This window comes from Sus scrofa, chromosome 15 (assembly GCF_054392235.1).
Source record: "Sus scrofa isolate SSC_HxYL_T2T_F1_AM1 chromosome 15, Sscrofa_HxYL_maternal_Yorkshire_Landrace_v2.0, whole genome shotgun sequence".
NCBI classification, from domain to species: Eukaryota; Metazoa; Chordata; class Mammalia; order Artiodactyla; family Suidae; genus Sus; species Sus scrofa.
Genome location: NC_139397.1, coordinates 68,898,216 through 68,913,303, shown reverse-complemented (window position 1 = coordinate 68,913,303; position 15,088 = coordinate 68,898,216). Strand labels below are relative to the sequence as shown.

The following is a 15,088-nucleotide window of genomic DNA, read 5'->3' as shown; positions in this document are numbered from 1 at the left end:
GAACCTCCATGTGCCACGCGTGTGGCCCTAAAAAAGAAACAAACAAACAAACCCCAAAAGAATGATTTCAACATAGAACACATTTGAAAGCTTCTTTTGGAGTTTACATTTGTACATGTGAGCATGTGGATAGATGGAAAGAAAGCTTGCAGAGGACAGATGATCATAGAAGCACCTTATGGGTTCCAGAATGTTTCAAATGAGTGACTACACAGTTATTCATGAGTCACTTGAAAATGAGACTGCCTTTCCCAATCCTGTGAATTTAAGTTGGAACTTCAAGAGGTCAGCTCAGAGTCGTTAAGATAATGTCTAAGACCTTTTAATAAATAAATAACACACAGAGAGGAAAGCCAACAGTCTTTGGGGCACTGTGATGTTCACTGGATGTGGCCACTTGCTGAAAAATGTGTGTGCTGCTTCTCTACTATGTACTGAAATTATTCAGCATTTTTCTGTTGGTTACCAGATTACCTACAGGATCTTGTATGTTTTTCATTAAACAGAGAGCCTTTCCATTTCCAGGCCTGTTTTGGCCTTACTATCCAGGAAAGCAAAGACCAACACAATCAATGACTTTGCTTATTGAATTAGAGTTTATTACTTTGGAAGTAGGTCATTGAAATGTGACATGTCTTTCCCCGGGGGAGTTGGCAGTGCCTGTTAAGAACACACAGCTGGTTTTAGCCAAAATGTTAACTGTGGCCTCTGTAGGAATGGTTGATAATGGTTGAGCAGGAAAGTGCTTGCTGTTAACTTGCCTGCACAGGGACTGTTTCTCCCAGCAGTTATTCTTCCAGTCCTGTTACGGTAGATCTGAAGTTGGAACTGCATCCACAGAATCCATTAGAGTCCTTGGGATGGAGCTGTCAGCAGCTTCAGGTCTCCACCTTCCGTGAGGCATGTTGTGTCCTTGACTAAGAAATGTGTTTCCCCGTGTGTCTGATCAAGTAAACAACTCTAAAGGCCCAGAGCCAGGCACATCTGTGTCCATAGACAGTGTTTGGTTTTTGTTTTTTTCTTTTTAGGGCCACACCCATAGCTGGTGGAAGTTGCCAGGCTAGGGGTCGAATCGGAGCTGTAGCTGCTGGCTCTACACCACGGCCACAGCAAGGCCAGATCCAAGCCATGTCTACAACTACACTGCAACTCACAGCAAGGCCAGATCCTTAATCCACTGAGTGGGACCAGGGATCGAACCCACGTCCTCATGGATACTAGTCAAATTCGTTAATGCTGAGCCACAACGGGAACTTCAACAGTGTTGTGAAATTAAGTGTTGCCCAGGGTAATGATTGACCTGCCACAAAGTTCATTTGGCGTCATTTGTTGCTTTGGGACACTTTTTTCTTGATTATTTGATCATGGATTCACATATCCCTTAAACTCTTACCTTACTGTTTCGGCTCTAATTGGTTACTCTGTGAATGAGCTAAGCTTTCTATTGTCCCAGGAAGTTGCTTTTTCCTTCAGTGACCAGGAAACCAAGCATGAATCGTGTCTCAGCTTTGGGATTTCCATAGACATAGCAAAGGCAGAACCCTTTGCTTTGCTATTTAATAGCTCAGATAAAACACATAATAGAAGGGAAGGGAAACTAAAATATCTTCAGACCTCCCCATGATTCTCTGTCCCAGTCATTATAAAAAGGCGTGAAGTAGATATTCATTCAGGAAGAGTTTATTTTCCCATTCAGTATCTGTTCATTTTTTTGTCTTTTAACTGTGAAAATTTCCTAGTCTGAGAAGGTCTGGAAAGGATTCAGAACACATAGATGCCAAGCACTGGGATTTAAGAGACCATGAGTTGTTCTCATAACATCATAATGCAGATATTTAAGAGTTATTTCTCCTGGTCAGCCTGTCTGTTCTGTCAGAGAAGAGAATCTCGCTCTTCATTGAGAGGCAAGATATCTTGTCCGTTTCACTAGATTCTAGGAAATGTAATTTGTGTCTGTGTGTAAATAAAATGCCAGACATCTTAGTTGCCTCTAATTTGATGAGCAAAACAGAAGAGCTTTGATTCTCTTTTTATCATGGGTGAGTGGCAAGCTTAGGCCTAGCAGGAGTAAAGGGGTTTGGGTTTTGTTTTTGTTTTTCTGTACATCAGTTTTCATGTTGAGACACTAAGAATCTTCTAATTCTGAAATATTTACATCAAAGTTTTCTCCATAAACTTCAGATTTAATTTGTATAAATATTGACATTATTTATAGTTTCCTAAAGAAAGCAATTTAAAAACGCTAGGCAGTTTTCAACCTAACAAAACAAATTTATAGTTGCCAAAACATGCTTATTATGGAAAGATAGAAAATACCAACAAGCTAGTAAACATTAAAATCACTTCTTATTTCACCATTCAGGGCTAACCCATGTAGATAAAAACATTTATATATATATATAAAAACCTCCTACAAGGCATTTTTCCTGTTCTCCATAGACATACTTGTGTGTATTATTTTTGTTGGTTGCATAATATGCTTTATGGACCTCGATGAACCTTAATTTATATCAGGTAATCTTTTGCTGATAACCCCCACATTTCTAGCGGGGTTTTTATATATATATTTTTTGTTTGTTTGTTTTTGTTTTTGTCTTTTTTTCTTTTTAGAGCCACACCCTTGGCATATGGAAGTTCCCAGGCTAGGAGTCAAATCAGAGCTATAGCTGCCAGCCTACACCACAGCCACAACAATGCGGGATCCAAGCTGAGTCTGTGACCTACACCACAGCTCACAGCAACGTCCGATCCTTAACCCACTGAGCAAGGTGAGGGATCGAACCCGTGTCCTCATGGATACTAGTTGGATTTGTTTCTGCTACACCACAATGGGAACTCCTTGGTAAATTTTTGACGTAAAAGTTTCTAAAGCCTATTTCTTGAGGCTAGTACTGTAAATAATTTATTCCCTGAGTTAGCTCCCCAGATCTTCATTGATAAGCTGTCACGTGGCTAAGCTTCCCTCCTGGACAAATGGTACTCCGGTGTTTAAAACACAAGATCTGCTTATCAATATTTCCATGGAAACTTCTGTAATCTGGTCAGCACCTGGCATAGCATCAGATACAATGGATACTCCCCAAAATCTGAATGAGTGGGAGCTGAGATTCCCTCTCTGTCTAGGTTGCCAGAGCAGCCAAGTAGAACAGTTGGTGTTCACTTGCTGGAATGTGGAAAGAGGGCTGTGGATAGCAGGGAGGGTATACAGGAGAGCAGGTTTCCACTGTCTGTGTCTTTGGCAGTTGTATCCAATTCAGCCTTAACAGCTTTGATAACGTTCTTTGGAAAGAGTGTTTATCACAGGCAAAGTTGCGTGAGAACGAGGGACGCACACGATTATATTGAACAGCAAACCTGACCTTTATTGAAATTTATGCAATACCACACCCAACAGCAGCAGAATATACATTTGTTTTAAGTACACACAGAACATTTATCATGTTCTGGGCCATTAAAACAAGGAATTGAAGGACAGGGGGTTTTTTTTTGTTTGTTTTAATTTTTTGTAAGATTTAAGCGTACATTTGCTATATCATCAAGCTATTCCATTTCTAGGTATTTCTCCAAGAAGAAAGTAAACATATCCATATAAAGACTTTTATAGAGTGATACATGAATGTTCAGAATCATTTTATTTGTAAAAGGCCCAAATTAGAAATAACCCTAGTGTCTCCTAAATGAGTGAGTGGATGGATGAAGTGTGATGTATTCAGAGGCCACACAGTTACTATCAGTAATAAAAAGGAATAGATTTTTTTTTTTTTTTTTTTTTTTTTTTTGGTCTTTTTGCCTTTTCTAGGGCCATTCCCGTGACATTTGGAGGTTCCCAGGCTAGGGGTCTAATCAGAGCTCTAGTCACCGGCCTACACCAGAGCCACAGCAACACAGGATCCAAGCCGAGTCTGCAACCTACACCACAGCTCACGGCAATGCCGGATCCTTAACCCACTGAGCAAGGCCAGGGATTTAACCCGCAACCTCATGGTTCCTTGTCGGATTCATTAACCACTGAGGCACGACGGGGAACTCCGGAATAGACTATTGATACAGTGCAGCATGGTGGATAAATCTCAAAATAATTTTGCTAAAATGAAAGAAGTCAGACAAAAATGATGCATACTGGGAGTTCCCTTGTGGCACAGTGGGTTGAGGATCTGGTGTGGTCCCTGCTATGGTGTGGGTTTGATCCCTGGCCTGGGAGCTTCCACATGCCATGGGTGCAGCCAAAAAAAAAAAAAAAAAAAAAAAATCATGCCTTAATTTGTATAAAACTTTAGAACATACATGCAAATCTGCAGTGACAGAGGGCAGATGAATGCTCGCCTGGCAATGAGGATGGTAGGACAGAGTTGGTAGGACAAGGTGGAATATTAAAGGAGCCTTGAGGTGGAGTTCCTGTCATGGCTCAGTGGTAACAAACCTGACTGGTATCGCTGAGGACACAGGTTTATTCCCTGGCCTTGCTCAGTGGATTAAGGATCCGACATTGCCATGAACTGTGGTGTAGGTCGTTGACGTGGCTTGGATCTGGCATTGCTGTGGCTGTGGCATAGGCCAGCAGCTGGAGCTCCAATTAGACCCCTAGCCGGGGAACTTCCATATGCTGCAGGTGCAGCCCTAAAAAAGCAAAAAATAAAAAAGATTAAAGGGGCCATAAAGTAAGGAAACTTTGAGGGGGATGATGGATATATATGTTCTTTGTCTTCATTGTTCTGAGGTGGTATATATATGAAAATTATTGTAAATATGATGTAATTTATGTATCAGTTATACCTTAATACAGCTGTTTAAAATATAAACAAATAATAAGGCATTCATGATTCGGGGGCTGTTCACATCAGGTAAATAGCATGACATTTTACCGTGTACTGTGTTGGATCAATTAAAGGGTCTTGCTTGTTGATTTGTGCTTCTTCAAGCCAGAATTAATGGAAAGTGATAAGATTCTAGAAAATATTCTCCTTATTTTTCACCTAGGAAAAATGTTCAATAATTATACATGGTTTATAATTGAGCATTCCTTTTTTTTTTTTTTCCCCCATCCTTGAGTAGCAACATGATTTCTAGTGAGAAACTCAACCGTGTGGTATCACCTTGCAGAGAGGAATGGAAAATGTAGGGGTTGAACCTGAATTCATAAAAACAGTAGAAGGGTTATTACCAGGAGCTGGAGGGTAAGGGAAATGAGGAGACGTTAGTCAAAGGATGCAAACATCTGGTTAGAAGTTGCTGAGAGTGGATCTTCAGTCTTCTTGCCACCAGAAGAGAAATGGTCATTATGTGACGTGATGGCAGTGTTAGCTGTAGTGATGATCATTTTGCCGTGCGCATGTACATTTATTAGATCAAGAGTGTATCTCAGTACTGGCAATATCTTTAATATCTTTCATTTTATTCCATTCCAAGTGTTTTCATTAATAGCGGTCTCTTCCTGTATTGCAAAATGTGGAGGACTTAAGAGTAATCACAGCGATTACTTTTTTTGTGGCTGTTGGATATATTCATCATCTTGAAGTAGATTGTTGCTTATTCCATATAGATCCAAATTAATTGACGATGTCCGAAAAATCTGAAGGAAAGGACGCGTAAAACAACAGTGTTGTAGCTCCAAGCAGTGGGGGAGGGAAACTGGCTAAAGGCCCATAAGACCCACTAAAATAAATAAGTGGAAACAAAATGTGGTGGTAGTGATAATGCAGGGGTTACTCCTTTCCCATTGAATCAGGACCATATTCCTGAGCCAATGAGTCGGTCCTGCCCTTGGTTTGATCCTCCCTGCCTGTTCAGTTTGGCCTCACCCTTCTCAGAATACGCTGGGCCATGTCTCTCCTTGGTTAAGGCTTTTTTCTGCCTGTGACTCTCCCCCATCTCAGCTTTTCTTTATGTGATAAAATCCTACCTATCCTCGAATTTCCCAATCAGATGCCAACACAGTGACTTCGATCCTCCGAGCTGGAAAGGCCATTGGTGTTCTGTGTTTTAGTGCACATCGAGTACGGGTTTTGCACCCTAGGTCTTACAGGTGTAGTTCGGCAAGCTCTGCCCTGGTGTTCTGGAACTGAGCAGATGCAGAGGTATAGATTTGGCTACTAGTTAGGTGCATTTCAGTTGTTTAAGAAATTCTTATACTTACCAAAATTACTGTAATTATCCACACCAAGGAGGGAAACAATGGCAAGACAGGCAAGAGAAAACAAAAGCTGTTTCAGTTTTATCTCTGAACCACATTCTATGTTCATTTGATTAGAGCAGAGGAGTTGTAGGCATACCGTCCTTGTGACTTTTTCTCTTTAAGCTAATATTTTAACTGTGATCCTTTTCTTCCCTCACGTTTTTAGAACAAGGCTATGGCTAGTTGGGAAAGGAGAAGTCATTTATAAATTGAAATCAGCTAGAGGTGATTCGCTCTGATAACCCACACAGAACCTCTCAAGCGTTGGCTTAATGGCATCTTAACACTGGAGCAGTCATTGTGTCATGGAATGGCACGAATTAAGAGTCACGGGATATTTGAAGAAAAGTGGTTTGGGAATTTCAAGTGAGCTATTCTCTGTCCACTCCCCTGATCACGTCTCATGTGTATTTTCCAGGTCCGGACCCTATTTGTCAGTGGTCTCCCTCTGGACATTAAACCTCGGGAGCTGTATCTGCTTTTCAGACCGTTTAAGGTAACTTTTCTATCTCGGACATTTAAAAGGGGACCAAAAATATATCTATAAGCTTCCTGGGGCTTTTTGGAGAAAGATATGAAATGATTGAGAAAGCACCCTGTAAAGTGATGTCTTGAAAAGGTTTGCAAGTAAAGGAGATATAATACCTCAGTTGTAACCCATATTCTCATGGAAGGAAGGAAGATTGAAACTGCCTTTTGTCCTCGCAGCAGCTAATCTAGAGAAGTCTCCTGCAGACGTGACAGGCACCTGATTCTGTTCTACGTGGAGCAGCCCGAGTCCTCATTTATCCTCCACCATTTGAGGATGTTCTTCAGAGTACAGATTACCCAAAATATTATCAGTGACTTACTTTGTATTTATATTTCAAATGCAATAATGTAAGTCAAGCCCTCTCCCTAGGAGGTTCCTTATTAGTTGAAATACTGCCGTTGTTGCTGTTCTTTGGAGACATAGTAGATGAAATAGGATTTTATGAACGAGCCTAGGAGCCTAACACCATTATTTTTCCAATGAGCAAAATGTTCTAAGTTTCAAACATAGTAAAATAAAAATTTAAAGAATTGCTTAGGGGAGTTCCCGTCCTGGCGCAGTGGTTAACGAACCCAACTAGGAACCATGAGGTTGCGGGTTCGATCCCTGGGCTCGCTCAGTGGGTTAAGAATCCGGCGTTGCCGTGAGCTGTGGTGTAGGTCCCAGACGCGGCTCAGATCCTGAGTTGCTGTGGCTCTGGCGTAGGCCAGTGACTACAGCTTCGATGAGACCCCTAGCCTGGGAACCTCCATATGCCACAGGAGCAGCCCTAGAAAAGGCACAAAAAAAAAAAAAAAAAGAAAAAAAGAATTGCTTAGTATGAATTGAGGGAGCTCTTTCCTGATGCTCAGTGAAATCTTTAATGCAGTCGCCTGTCCATTGTTACTATCAAGATAAAACTACTTCAGAGATACTTAATGTTGCTCAGATTGAAAACTTAATAGGAAATTAAATTAAAGGTAAAATAACCATGATCTGAGGATTAAGATTAGCCTTTGGAAGATAAGGAGAAAGCTGGGACTGAGCAAACTGGGGGCTGGAGGCCTTGGCCTCCAAGAGGTGAACCTGGAAGTCATGCCAAATTAAGGGAATGTCGGCTGAGGACATGGCAGCACCAGTGCATGGCCAGGGCCACACTTAGGATTACATGATGGCCCAACTTGATTCCTGGTTAAAGACTCATCCTGACTGAACCGGACCCTAGCCTTAGAGGCGTGACGGATTGAGGGCACAACATTATAAATCAACTATACCTTAATTTAAAGAAGTTCATATTGTGACTTAGCGGGTTTAGAACTCCGCCAGTATCCATGAAGATGTGGGTTCGATCCTTGGCCTTGCTCAGTGTGTTAAGGATCCAGTGTTGCCACAAGCTGTGGTGTAGGTCACAGATGTGGCTGGGATCTGGCATGACTTTGGCTGTGGTGTAGGCCAGCAGCTGCAGCTCCCATTTGACTCCTAGCTTGGGAACTTCCATATGCTGCCGGTGTAGCCATAAAAAGGAAAAAGGTTAAAAAAAAAAAAAAAAAAAAAAGACAGATTAAGGGGTAGTAGCTAGCTTCCCAGGCAGAGGGAATAGGCTGTGACAGCTGAAAACAGCTGGACAGGCGAGGAAGAAGGAAGGCTAAGGGGGCAGCTGGTTAAAACCAACAAACATAAAATAGTCTAGCTTATATGCCAGAAAGTCACCATATAATAATGGACGTAACTCCATTCTGACAGCTGTCCTTTTAATGCAGCAATAATGATGGCATTGCAGTGGGAAACAGGAAGGTTAGACATGAGGTCAGCTGGAGGAAGGAAGGAAGAAAGAACAGGGGTTGTGGGGAGAGTGCCAGCTTTGTAGAATTTGCCAAGTATCTTCTGCAGGGTTGCCATTTTTACTTTCTGTCCCTTTGGTAGGATGAGAACGTTTTAGCTAGTTCCTTTTAATGAAGAAAATAGTGATGTTTTTGTGTATAGAGAGAGAGAGGATTTAGCCAGCAAGCCCCTTATGAATTATCTCACTTATTTCTCCTCACAGTCCTATAAAGTGGGCTAGCCCCATTTTTTTTCAAATGAGGAAAATGAAACTTGGAGCAGTTGCATAAATTTTGGCTCAAGTTTACACACATAATAAATGGCAGGGCCAGGATTCAAACCCAAGCAATTTGATTCTGCCATCCCTGATCCGAACTATTAGTCCTAACTTCTCTTCTGGTGACCTGAGGGGACAATATATCCCCAGGAGTGGTCTTTTCCTTGACTGAAATATCCATTTGTCCTTTGCCTCCGAGGCCTTTGGGGTGTTTAAACCTTCAGGTTTTTCAGAGATTGAGAGCACCTTGAAAAAGGAAGAGGCAGGGCTGTGAATCACGACCTCTTTGGCCAGAAGAGCTCAAGGCCTTTGAGGTAAAATGTTTACAGTAGCTAATTGGTAACATAGTTCTCTTCCTGGGAAAATAGGAGGATGAATCAATCCTAACATCCTGCCCAGAAACCCCAACGCTAAAGTCAGGACCCTCGGACATTCCTAACAACCCTCTTTTAATTAAAGTCCCTGGAGGCTGACCCTCTCCTGCAAATCTGTCTCTGTCCTGATAGGTGTGTTGGTCACTTACGTCAAGTGTCACCCCCCCCCCCCCCACGTGTCATCCATCACTGCAAGCCACCAGCCATTGATTCTTCCCAGAAATAAACAGACTTTGTTATCCTTGTCCTAGAGAGTCAGGAGGGGTAAAAGGGAGTATAAAGGAAGTGTTTCCATCTTCCTTGAGGATGAGCTGGGGATCAAAACCCAACCGGGGATTTTTGTATCAGTACCAACATGTGAAAAGTGATGGCTGCAATAAATAAGCAAAAGACTCAACAGAATTGAGCGTCACTGCACATTGAACCTTTCCTGGCAGTTTTGAAATTATCATGAGATGTTCTACCAAGGACATCTTAGTCTTTGTTGTTGTTTTATGGCAAATATATGATCAAGTCATCCTATGTGCTGCTGATTTTCCTAACTTTCCTAGTTCTATAAAAATGAAACAGACTCTATGTTAACATAGACACCATTTTCCTACCATAATTTCATGGGAAAAGAAAAACATAAATGCCATGAGTGTCAGGGCTTGATTTTTTTTTTTTTTTTTTTTTAAGGCCCAAGTGTGCAAAACATAGGCATATGTGTTGATCATGCATGTGTGTATAAAATTTGTTTTCTCACTTAAGAGGCATTTGTGAGAAGAGTGCTTAGTAGTTATAAAGGACTCATTTTCACTTGAGCAAAATGCTATTACAATTTGCTGCATTTTCCTATTCTTTTTGGGGGCTCTAAATTTGGTTCTTTGTTTTTCAGGGCTACGAAGGTTCTCTTATAAAGCTCACATCCAAGCAGGTAAGAATTTCACACGTGCACATAAATCATCACTTCTATTGTGAGTTAGGATTGACTTTCTTCAGGAATATTGCTAGGGCCAAACATTCTTTATTGCCATGAAGATTTGATTTTTTTTTTTTTTAATTGCTGCTCTAAAATAAAGGGTGAGGTCAGTGATGAATTAGCACAAGAAAAAGATTTCTAACCCCATAGTCTCTAGCTAGGGTGTCTGAGACTGTCACCATGGAGGGCAAATAGAATGCATTCCACACAGTTATATTGGCATTGATCTGTATATTCAAAAGAAGTGATGAATTATCACCCATGTTCACTTTTATTGCCAATTCTTTCCTTTAAAAAAAATATAAGGTTAAACAGTTGGTAGGATTTGATGCTGAAGAATGATGCTCTCTCTCATAATAACCATAGGCAGGGTCCCAGGTCTAGGACGGAGCACAGAAGGTGCCAGATGGAGGTGTAGTAATCAGTGACCCTGATCGTTTCTGCAAGTGTCTTTAAGTTTCTAGCTATATCTTTTTTATCTTTTTTTTCTTTTTTTTTAATGCTGAGCAGCTAGCGTCCTCACTCTTAATCACTCTTCATCTCTTAGTACAGTGTTCTCTGTCCTCATAAATAAGCTATGTTTGTTGTAACCATCCTTCTGGACTGAAAGATACTGAGACCAAAGGAATCAGTTATTTTTATTTTATTTTGTTTTATTTTATTTTTGCTTTTTAGGGCCACACCTGCAACATATGGAAGTTCCCAGGCTAGGGGTCGAATCAGAGCTGCAGCTGGCCGGCCTTCGCCACAGACACAGCAATACCAGATCTGAGCCGTGTCTGCGACCTACACCACAGTTCATGCCAACTCCGGATCCTTAACTCACTGAGCAAAGCTGGGAATTGAACCTGAGTCTTCATGTATACTAGTCCAGTTCCTTACCACTGAGCCACAGCGGGAACTTCCAGAACCCCTCTCTTTAGTTGGAAGAGTATGGTTTACATGACTCATCAAACACAGGACTTTAAAAAGGCATCCCTTGGGAGTTGAGATGAAAATGTTCATTATATAATTTTGATCAGAATCCAGGGCTTTTATCATTGTGTCATTATATTCCTTGCACTTACAGTGTACCAAAAGGTGATTCGGTTCTCTTTCCATTTTAAAAGATGAAGAAACTGAGGTACAGTGAATTCAATTTAGGAAAGTAGAGCCTCTCCACCCAAGTTTTCCTCTATTCCCTTGTTCACTGCTGCTCACCTTCCAACCCCTTCTAGATTTTTTTTTATGATTCTCTTAATCTCCCAGCTGTGCCCTTGAAGAACCACCCTCACAACCCCTTTGATTCATGTTAGAAATTTGGCTAAGCCACTGAGTCATGATTCTTCTGGACTGGCTTTCTTATTTCTGCCCATTGCCTGTGGTTGTTTCTTTATCTTAGCTCTTCAGTTTGATATCACCTTTGACCCAGGAAAATCCCCTGATATTTTTTTTCTTATTTCTTTTTCTTTCCTTAGCCCGTAGGTTTTGTCAGTTTTGACAGTCGCTCAGAAGCAGAAGCTGCCAAGAATGCTTTGAATGTAAGTACTAATGATGTTAATTATAGGGGGTTTCCTTTTGAGGTGGTGGGGAGGGACAGAACCTCTTTGGACAGGAAGTCAAACAGAAGGACTGTGTGATAGCTTGATCTCACAAGGAGGGATTCGGTAATTCGCCTTCTAAAGAGATTTCTCATAAACTGGTGAGATGTCTAATATTAAATAACACTTGCCTCAGAGTTTCTGTCGTGGCTCAGCAATTAATGAACCGACTAGTATCCATGAGAATGCAGGTTCAATCCCTGGCCTTGCTTAGTGGGTTAAGGATCTGGCATTGCTGTGAGGTGTGGTATAGGTCGCAAACACGGCTCGGATCCCGAGTTGCTATAGCTGTGGCATAGGCTGGTGGCTACAGTTCCCATTCGAGCCCTAGCCTGGGAACCTCCATATTCTGCTGGTGAAGCCCTACAAAGACAAAAAAGCCAAAAATAAATAAATAAATAACACTTGCCTCTTCTCTAGCTTGTCCTGAAACACTCAAAATACCCAAACATGCAGGTCTCACTTTAATTCAACCCAGCCACATCCCATGATGGTGCACAGTTTAGTTTGGCCATCATTATACTCTCAATGGCTAAAAGCCAAAAATAGATAAAAAATCTTGGCTTCCTTAATGCAGGAGGTTTTTGTTTAAAATATATGGCTGAAAAAAAAAAGTTGTAGTCTTTATTCTGATTAAAAAGTTGTGTATACTGGAGTTCCCATAGTGATTCAGTGGGTTAAGGACCTGACATTGTCTCTGAGAGGATGCGGGTTCAATTCCTGGCCTCTCTCAGTGGGTTAAGCATCCAACATTGTGGCAAGCTGTGGCATATGTTATAGATGTGGTTTGAATCTGGCATTGCCATAGCTCTGGGGTAAGCCAGTAGCTGCAGCTCCAATTTGACCCCTAGCCTGGGAACTTCCATATGCCACAGGTGCAGCCCGAAAAAGAAAAAATAAATAAAAACTTGGTTATACTGCTTTCTCAAAAGATATTCTGTGTTGTGATAGAATAAACGATAGTCAGCTGGAATTGAGTAGAGATACCAGTATTTGGTTTCTAAGCATTTTGTTTGCCATTTTTAAAGGCTTTTACCAGCCTTATTGGAGTATTTTCCCCCTTTAGTATGTTAAAAAAACAAAACATCTTAAGGGGAGCCAAGCCAAGAAAAGGTGTCAGGAAGCAGAATTTTGTTCTGAATGCTGAGAGGCCTGATCCTTAATGAGGAATCTTCATGAAAAATCTGGCTCTATCCTTCTCCAGGTAGTTGGCCTAAGCAGCTGTGAATGGGGTTTGATGAAAGCTGTGGAAAGTGTTGAAGATGCTTCTTGAAAGGCAAGAGGCTATTTGGCTGGTTGTGTTCTGAGTGTTGGCCTCTGTGAACTTGTTGCTGTGGAACCTGCAGGTGTCTTGCCAGTACCTGGGGGCTAAGGCACCCCTCACCAAGGCAGGCTATAGGGGCTCTCCTGCCCTGGTGACTCAGGGCCCAAGGGAGAGGGCCTCCAGGAGGGTCTGTTCTCTTGCCATGATGGTGTCATTGTGACACAATCTTGAAAAGTTTTTATAAATTGGGGGGAAAAAAACCGTATACACTCAGAAGAATGGTTTCGCTTCCTTGTTGGGTTTTTGGAAACATATGGGTACATTTTAGGACCCCAGGAGCTCCAAAGAGCTTAGAATTGTTTTGGATTTGGATAAGTGACCTTCTGGTGTGAATAACTGCTTAATCCATTCCTCTCCCACAGAACAAAATGTAAACCAATTATTTACATCAGTGATACACACTGAAGCAGTGTATAACTGAATATTTTGATATGAAAATGGTTTTATGATTTTTGCATTATATAGATACAACTAGAATCTTCTCAATGTAACCATATTTTAAACTTAAGATTGATTTCCATTTAGACAGTGTTTCCTTTCATTCTCACAGGTAGGCATCTTTCGAAAATGCAGAAATATCCTGGGTCCTTTGAAGTTGTTCGGTGAAGTTTTCACCAGGTCCTTTCCATTGTTGTAAAGGAAATGACAGCAGTTGAAGCTTGTTCACAGAATGGCCTTCCATTGCCTGACTTTGTCACTGCTCTGTGTAGAAACATGTCACCCACAATCTGAGAAACAATAGGCTTTTATAATGACCTCTGTTATCTGATGAAGGCATTCCCTTATAGGCTGGGTTGATTTTTTTTTTTTTTCTTTTTAAAGTTTACTTCTTAGATGTTTAAATGGTCATAGTGGTGTTTCCCAGCCTTACTAAGCAGAGTATAGCAAACATCATTTGATTTTTTTCTTAGTGCCGAGGGTTATTTCATCACAGACAACACATTGAACCATGCTGTGATATTGTCATGAAGGTGTTTACGCCCAGCCCCATGCCAGCCGGCCTCAGATCATTGTTGCTCTCTTGTCCAGAGGTCTGGTTTTAGGTTCAGTGTTTGTTGCTTATGTATTAATAACGTGGGAAGAACACCAAGTAAAACAGGTCTATTTCTGTTCTACTCTGTAGATCGAAGAAAAGTAACTCTTAATATTTACCTGTGGAGTATTAAACATAGGCTTCCTTCTCCTCAGAGGTTTTCTTGTTGATACAGAGCATTTATTAAGCTCCTACTTGATTTCTTTCTCGATATTTTAAATTTTTATGTGAGAGTATTATAGGAGTTCCCTTGTGGTACAGTGGGTTAAGGATCCGGCATTGTCAGTGCAATGGCTTGGGTCGATACTGTGATGTGGGTTTGATCCCTGGCCTGGGGAACTTTCACATGTCATGGTTGTGCACCACCCATCTCACCCCCAAAGTATTAGAAGTTTTTGTACCTTACAAACTGTCCTGTTGTTTAGAGAACTGAGACCAGAGAGGCTGATGGCTCAGTCAGTAAGTGTAGGCTTAGAGGCCACCTAGAAGGAAGCCTACTGTGTCACTGTCCTGTCTACTTTATACAGCATCTTGCTGCTGGCTTGGTCCATGGAATGTTGCTGCATCTTTCTGGTGGCAATGATGGACTATTTAAATCACGTTGTCCAAGACAAATGGCCACAAAGTTTGGTTCATGACCACGGAGCAGCGTTTCTTATCTCTGCAGAGAAAATGGACCCGTTCAGGATAACATACTTAATCATGAAGTTGATGCATCTTCTCTGTGACCCAACACATTATGCTCTTTTCAGGATCTTGTCTTTTTGTAGCTGCACCCATGGCATATGAAAGTTCCCTGGCCAGGGGTCAAACCCGCATCTCTGCAGTGACCCGAGCCCCTGCAGTCGGATTCCTAACCTACTGTGCCACAGCGGGAACTCCAGGATCATCTCTTCTAATCGTTGAATTTAAAACATATGATGTTCATAGCTATTACAAAATTTCTCCTTAGGTCCTTCATCCAGGCTTCTTATAAAAACTTCTCCTCACATTCCTTTGGGGGAAACGTCTCATGTTGTAATGTTTTGTTTTGTT

At 41.4% G+C, this 15,088-nt stretch overlaps 1 protein-coding gene across 15 annotated transcripts in view; it reads left to right on the top strand.

The window, feature by feature from the left end:
- The window catches only part of RBPMS (RNA binding protein, mRNA processing factor), a 186,947-nt gene that overhangs the window by 68,572 nt on the left and 103,287 nt on the right, over positions 1-15,088 (top strand). For all 15 annotated transcript variants that reach the window (XR_014829947.1, XR_014829944.1, XR_014829941.1 and 12 more), the window contains exons 2-4: positions 6,591-6,668; positions 10,033-10,071; positions 11,574-11,636. Coding sequence is in view for 6 of the 15 variants with exons in the window: in XM_085000184.1 (XP_084856310.1) it covers positions 6,591-6,668; positions 10,033-10,071; positions 11,574-11,636 (180 nt within the window). In the remaining 9 variants the exon portion in view is untranslated. The remainder of the gene's footprint in view (positions 1-6,590; positions 6,669-10,032; positions 10,072-11,573; positions 11,637-15,088) is intronic.